Source organism: Centroberyx affinis, unplaced genomic scaffold (genome assembly GCF_046629955.1).
Source record: "Centroberyx affinis isolate AG114_WGS23_722 - 3 ecotype Tasmania unplaced genomic scaffold, CSIRO-AGI_Caff_v1 ptg008176l_1, whole genome shotgun sequence".
NCBI lineage: Eukaryota > Metazoa > Chordata > Actinopteri > Beryciformes > Berycidae > Centroberyx > Centroberyx affinis.
This window is the reverse complement of record NW_027284070.1, coordinates 24,115-31,450: the sequence shown is the minus strand read 5'-3', so window position 1 is coordinate 31,450 and position 7,336 is coordinate 24,115. Positions and strand designations below refer to the sequence as shown.

The window sequence follows — 7,336 nt, the reverse complement described above, 5'->3', positions numbered from 1 at the left end:
CCTGTTACAGTCTGAGATGCAGAGAGACTCTCAGGATGAACATGGAAAATCATGAAAGGGTTAGATTAAAGGTTAGGTTACATTTTCCTCCATTTTACTTAGTGAGGGGTGGGGCCAGAGTGAGGGGCGGAGCCAGAGCGAGGGGCGGAGTCAGAGTGGGGGGCGTGGCCAGAGTGAGGGGCGGAGTCAGAGTCACAACCGCTGTGGGAAGGTAAACGACTGGGAGGAGATCAAATACCAAAAGACTAGGAAAAGAAAGAAGGAACGCAGAATATGTATAATAATAATAATGTAATAATAATAATAATGATAATAATAATAATAATAATAATAATAATGTAATAATAATAATAATGATAATAATAATAATAATAATAATAATGTAATAATAATAATAATAATAATGATAATAATAATAATAATAATAATAATAATAACTTTATTTATAGTATAGTACCTTCATACATAAATTGCAACTTGAAGTGCTTTACAGAAAATAAATGAATTAAAACAATCACAGGCAAAAGGAAAATTTTCAAGCAAAATCAAAAATACAAGCAAAAGTAAAACAGTAATGTGTCTAAATGACATGAAAGAAAGAAAGAAAGAAAGAAGGAAAGAAACAAAGAAACACACACACACACACTCTATAACTTCATGCTTTGGCAACATTGTTTGTAAACTTTCATGCCAATAAAGCAAATTGAATTGAATTGAAAGAAAGAAAGAAAGAAAGAAAGAAAGAAAGAAAGAAAGAAAGAAAGAAAGAAAATAGATCAGGATAACAATAAGAAATAGAAATATTCTTTTATCGTAGAAATATTCTATCGTAGAAAACATCATGTTATTGTAAGAAAATGTACTCAAAATATGAAATATAGTATAATAGGTGGAGAGGAATATGAAGTGATGGATCCCCCCCCCCCCCCCCTGCAGGCTGGCTGGTCGGTGGCGGCGTGGCGCTCACAGGAAGGTCAGAGGTCACATGGTGGCGGCGGGGCGGAGCCTGGTGGCGTTCCTCCTCGGTCTGCTGCTGGCGGCGCTGTGCGGAGCCGCCGCTCTCTTCCTGCAGCAGCAGCCTCTGTGGCTCTGTGTCTACGCCACGGTGGGCGGGGCCTCGCTCGCCGCCTTCGGCATGGGGCTGTGGGCCGGCGTGCGGGCCGACACGGCCGCCATGCTGCCTTCCCTCTGCTCAGGTGAGACGGACCAGTTCTGGAGATGTAGTTCTGTGTGTTTTGTCTTTCTGCACAACAGTTTTCTCTCTCTGACCTCTGACCTCTGACCCTCCGTGCCCCCCCCCCCCCCCCCCCTCCTCCTCAGCGAGGGGGCGGAGCCTCCTGTTGTTCCTGGTTGTGTCTCAGCTGCTGTCCGGGCCGCTCTCCAACACGCTGCTGAACGCAGAGCGAGCCGCCGCCAGCCTGCTGTGTGGGGCGGAGCTAACAGCCAACCAGACCCAGGAGCTGCTGCAGAGGGCGGCCACGCCCCTTTTCCGTAAGACCCGCCCCCTTCTGCATCACTATACACTATTAATACTACTACTACTACTACTACTACTACTACTACTACTGCTGCTGCTGCTGCTGCTACTACTACTACTACTACTACTACTACTACTGCTGCTACTACTGCTGCTACTACTACTACTACTACTACTACTGGTACTACTACTACTCTACTAACACTACTACTACTACTGGTACTGCTGCTACTACTACTACTGCTACTACTGCTACTACTACTCTACTAATACTACTACTACTACTACTACTGCTGCTACTACTACTACTGCTACTACTGCTACTACTACTACTCTACTAACACTACTACTACTACTACTACTGCTGCTACTACTACTACTACTACTACTGGTACTACTACTACTCTACTAACACTACTACTACTACTGGTACTGCTGCTACTATATGGAAAGCCGTTTGAGCATTTATTCCATATCCTTGATATCAAACACCACTGCGCTTTACTAGTTGGACATTTTGTCTTACTAGTTCGCCGTTTTGTCTTACTAGTTCGCCATTTTGTCTTACTAGTTACACTAGTAAGGCTCTTTTTGTCCTGACTAGTTACACTAGTGAGGGCTAAAATGCTTACTAGTAGAACTAGTAAGAGCTAAAATGTTTACTAGTTACACTAGTAAGGCCCAAAATGTCTACTAGTCACACTAGTGAGGGTTTTTTGGCCTTACTAGTTGAACTAGTAAGAGCCAAAATGTTTACTAGTCACACTAGTAAGGCCCAAAATGTCCACTAGTCACACTAGTAAGGCCCAAAATGTCCACTAGTCACACTAGTAAGGCCCCAAATGTTTACTAGTTGAACTAGTAAGGTCCAAAATGTCCACTAGTCACACTAGTAAGGCCCAGAATGTCCACTAGTCACACTAGTAAGGCCCAAAATGTTTACTAGTTGAACTAGTAAGGGCCAAAATGTCCACTAGTTGCACTAGTAGAGGCGGGACAGTGTGCATTGAGGCTGCTGATTGGCTCTCGAGTTCAAAATTTAAAATGCCAACCAATCAGGACTCATTTTGCAGCTTACTAGTCACACTAGTAAGGCCCAAAATGTCCACTAGTCACACTAGTAAGGCCCAAATGTTTACTAGTCACACTAGTAAGGCCCAAAATGTTTACTAGTTGAACTAGTAAGGGCCAAAATGTCCACTAGTCACACTAGTAAGGGTCTTTTGACCTTACTAGTTGAACTAGTAAGGGCCAAAATGTTTACTAGTCACACTAGTAAGGCCCAAAATCTCTACTAGTCACACTAGTGAGGGTTTTTTGGCCTTACTAGTTGAACTAGTAAGGCCCAAAATGTTTACTAGTCACACTAGTAAGGACCAAAATGTTTACTAGTTCAACTAGTAAGGGCCAAAATGTTCACTAGTTACACTAGTAAGAGCCAAAATGTTTACTAGTTACACTAGTAAGGGTCTTTTTGACCTCACTAGTTGAACTAGTGGCGCTGATATTCGGCTTACTAGTTGATGTTTTCATCTTACTAGTTTGACAAAACTGCGCACTAGTCGACATGTGCGCGCAACTAGTTCAACTAGTAAAGTGCTGTACCGTCATACATGTTAAACTAGTTAAATGTGATCACTTCACTAGTTGAACTAGTCGCGTGCAGATGTCGACTAGTAAGCAGTTTTGTCCAACTAGTCAGATGAAAATCAGTGCCACTAGTTGAACTAGTAAGGTCAAAAAGACCCTCACTAGTGTAACTAGTAAACATTTTGGCTCTTACTAGTTCAACTAGTAAGGTCAAAAAACCCTCACTAGTGTGACTAGTAGACATTTTGGCCCTTACTAGTTGAACTAGTAAACATTTTGGCCCTTACTAGTGCAACTAGTAAACATTTTGGCCCTCACTAGTTGAACTAGTGAGGTCAAAAGACCCTTACTAGTGTAACTAGTGGACATTTTGGACCTTACTAGTCAAACTAGTGGACATTTTGGCCCTTACTAGTGCAACTAGTAAACATTTTGGCCCTCACTAGTTGAACTAGTGAGGTCAAAAGATCCTTACTAGTGTAACTAGTGGACATTTTGGACCTTACTAGTTCAACTAGTGGACATTTTGGACCTTACTAGTTCAACTAGTAAGCTGCAAAATGCAGCCTACTAGTGGCACTAGTGCCACTAGTAGGCTGGAAAATGACAAAATGCTGAGTCCTGATTGGTTGGCATTTTAAATTTTGCCCTGGAGAGCCAATCGGAAGCCTCAATGCACACTTTCCCGCCTCTACTAGTGCAACTAGTGTAACTAGTGGACATTTTGGCCCTTACTAGTTCAACTAGTAAGGTCAAAAGACCCTTACTAGTGTGACTAGTAAACATTTTGGCCTTCACTAGTTCAACTAGTAAGGTCAAAAGACCCTTACTAGTGTGACTAGTGGACATTTTGGCCCCTACTAGTTCAACTAGTAAACATTTTGAGGCTCACTAGTAGAACTAGTAAACGTTTTAGCTCTTACTAGTGTAACTAGTAAGCATTTTGGCTCTTACTAGTTCAACTAGTAAGGTCAAAAAACCCTCACTAGCATGACTAGTAGAAATTTTGGGCCTTACTAGTTCAACTAGTAAACAATTTGGGCCTTACTAGTTCAACTAGTGGACATTTTGGCTCTTACTAGTGTAACTAGTAAACATTTTAGCTCTTACTAGTTCTACTAGTAAGCACTTTAGCCCTCACTAGTGTAACTAGTCAGGACAAAAAGAGCCTTACTAGTGTAACTAGTAAGACAAAACGGCAAACTAGTAAGACAAAATGTCTAACTAGTAAAGTGCACTACAGTTTGATATCAAGGATATGGAATAAATGCTCAAACGGCTTGCCATACTACTACTACTACTGCTACTACTGCTACTACTACTCTACTAATACTACTACTACTACTACTGCTACTACTGCTACTACTACTCTACTAATACTACTACTACTACTACTGCTGCTGCTACTACTACTACTGCTACTACTACTACTACTGCTACTACTACTAATAATACTACTACTACTACTTAAACTATTACTATTACTACTACTACTACTACTACTACTACTACTACTACTACTACTGGTACTCTTACTATTAATACTACTACTACTACTGCTACTACTAATACTACTACTACTACTACTGGTACTATTACTATTAATAATACTACCACTACTACTACTACTGGTACTACTACTACTACTCCTTCTACTGCTGCTTCTACTATCAAAACAGTATTACTGTATTTTGTAGTTGATGGAGAGGATTTCTCCCAATTGGTTCGGAGATTCAAACCAGCAACCTTCCAGTACCAACCCCTCCTCCTCTCCCCTCCTCTCCTCCTCTCCTCTCCTCCTCTCCTTTCCTCTCCCCTCCTCTCCTCCTCTCCTCTCCTCTCCTCTCCCCTCCTCTCCTCCTCTCCTCTCCTCCTCTCCTCCCCTCCCCTCCCCTCTCCTCTCCTCCTCTCCTCTCCTCTCCCCTCCTCTCCTCTCCTCTCCCCTCCTCTCCTCCTCTCCTCCCCTCCCCTCCTCTCCCCTCCCCTCCTCCCCTCCCCTCCCCTCTCCTCTCCCCTCCTCCCCTCCTCCCCTCCCCTCTCCTCTCCTCCCCTCCCCTCCCCTCCCCTCCCCTCCTCTCCCCTCCTCTCCCCTCCCCTCTCCCCCTCCTCCCCTCCTCTCCCTCTGTAGCGGTTCTGGATCAGATCCAGCAGATCAGCAGTAACGCTCAGGCTGCAGCAGGAAGAGTCCAGAACCTCATCAGCTCTCTGACCGACAACGTCCGCCATGTTGGTGCGTTCGGTCCTATCAGCTTTCACGTTTAATTCTTTCTGTTTTTGCCTGTTTTTTTTTCTGTAACTTGTTTTGAAGATAGATTCATAAAATCCTACAGGGAAACTGGGTTGTTGCAGCAGAAAATAGTAATAGGATACAGCAAAGAAAAATAGGATATAGATAAGAATATTTAATATTTCACTGTTTATCCTACTGGCTTTTACTTATTATTGCATTGTTGTTTAAAAAAAAAATCTGTTTTAGAGTAAAGTAGATTAGATTAAAGTTTAGCAACAAATCTAGCTAGCTAAGAATAAGAAAACCAGTGAGTAGTTAGTTAGTTTATTGTCCTCAGAGAGGAAATTCTTTTCACAGTTGATGCTCACATGAAAACAGTTCAAAGACATGATGCAAAATAGCAGAAAAATATAGCAGAAACCCAAAAAACACACTGACATTGTACAGTGGTACAGAGACAAAAACACACTGACATTTTACAAACAAGTTACAGAAAGTTAATATTCACCGGGACGGGGGGGGGGGGGGGGGGGGTGTTCCTATTTAAAGCTCGTATGGCAGAAGGGACAAAGCTCTTGCTGAAGCGGGCCCTCCTGCTCATGGGTGCTGTGTCTCGACCAGAGGGGAGGAGGTGAAGTGCTGTGAAGCAGGTTCTGGTCCTGTGGGACTGTGTGTGTGTGTGTGTGCTTTACGGGTCAAATGGAGTTTCGGTGGTGCGGGCGGAGAAGGTGGGAGTGGGAAGACCGATTAGTTTGGTGGCTGAACGGGTGATGAGTACTGAGTGCTGAAGAAAATAAAACCAATAATTAAAACAACGGAACATTTTGAAAACGATACAGCAAACATCAAATAGCGAGACGTTATGACGATGTGAACCGTGACCTCTGACCCCTGCAGCTCGCACCCTGAGGAACGTGCTGCACTTCCTGGCGGAGGTCGGGGACGAGTGTAACGCCCGGCTGGGCGCTCCGTACGGGACGTGCCGGGCGCTGTTCGGCCAGGCGCGGGACGCCTGCTCCGCCCTGCTGGGACCCTTCAGCTTCCTCTGTGACATCATGGACGGCTTCCTGCCACTCTGCGGCCTCGCCCGCGGTCTGCCACACACACACACACACACACACACACACACACACACACACACATTTATGTTTTTATAGTATTTAGTAGTTAGTACGGATGGGACGATATATCGCAATACAAAAATGTGACAATACGTAACGTGGGTCAGAAAAAAAAAGTTTTGTGATAATATCTCTATTTTATTCTGCTTGCTGACAGACAGGCAGACAGACAGACAGAGAGAGGGACAGACAGACAGAGAGACAGACAGACAGAGAGAGAGACAGACAGACAGACAGACAGAGAGACAGAGAGAGAGACAGACAGACAGACAGACAGACAGACAGGTGAAGACAGAACCTCCTTCTTTCTCTGTTGGCAGAGGTAAAGAACTAATTACTAGTGACGGACGATCTGTTTCTCTCCTGATCTGATTCGATACGATCTGAGGTTCAGGATCAATACAACCAGGATACGATGTGATCAGTAAAAGTTCAGTGACAACAAAGAATTCTGTTTATTTCTGAGACTCAAATCTTTCCAGCGATGCCATTGGCTGCTAGAATGTAAACAACAATTTAAAAATGTCGTTACAAAGTGACAATAATATAATTTGGATGGAGAGCTTGTGAAACTGTGATGGTCAAGAGTCTCATTAGTGATTACTACAGCAGAATAACATGGAGCTGATATCACCATTCATGTTCCTGACAGCAGAATAACATGGAGCTGATATCACCATTCATGTTCCTGACAGCAGAATAACATGGAGCTGATATCACCATTCATGTTCCTGACAGCAGAATAACATGGAGCTGATATCACCATTCATGTTCCTGACAGCAGAATAACATGGAGCTGATATCACCATTCATGTTCCTGACAGCAGAATAACATGGAGCTGATATCACCATTCATGTTCCTGACACAGCAGATGGATTGTTATATTTTTGTATTTTGATATATCGTCTCATCCCTAT

At 43.3% G+C, this 7,336-nt stretch overlaps 1 protein-coding gene across 1 annotated transcript in view; it reads left to right on the top strand.

Annotated features, from left to right (window-relative positions):
• Window positions 1-985: 985 nt before the first annotated feature.
• The window catches only part of dcst2 (DC-STAMP domain containing 2), a 28,793-nt gene continuing 22,442 nt past the window's right edge, over window positions 986-7,336 (top strand). The window contains exons 1-4 of the mRNA XM_071514181.1: window positions 986-1,196; window positions 1,321-1,491; window positions 5,196-5,297; window positions 6,195-6,389. Of these exons, the coding sequence (XP_071370282.1) occupies window positions 986-1,196; window positions 1,321-1,491; window positions 5,196-5,297; window positions 6,195-6,389 (679 nt within the window). The remainder of the gene's footprint in view (window positions 1,197-1,320; window positions 1,492-5,195; window positions 5,298-6,194; window positions 6,390-7,336) is intronic.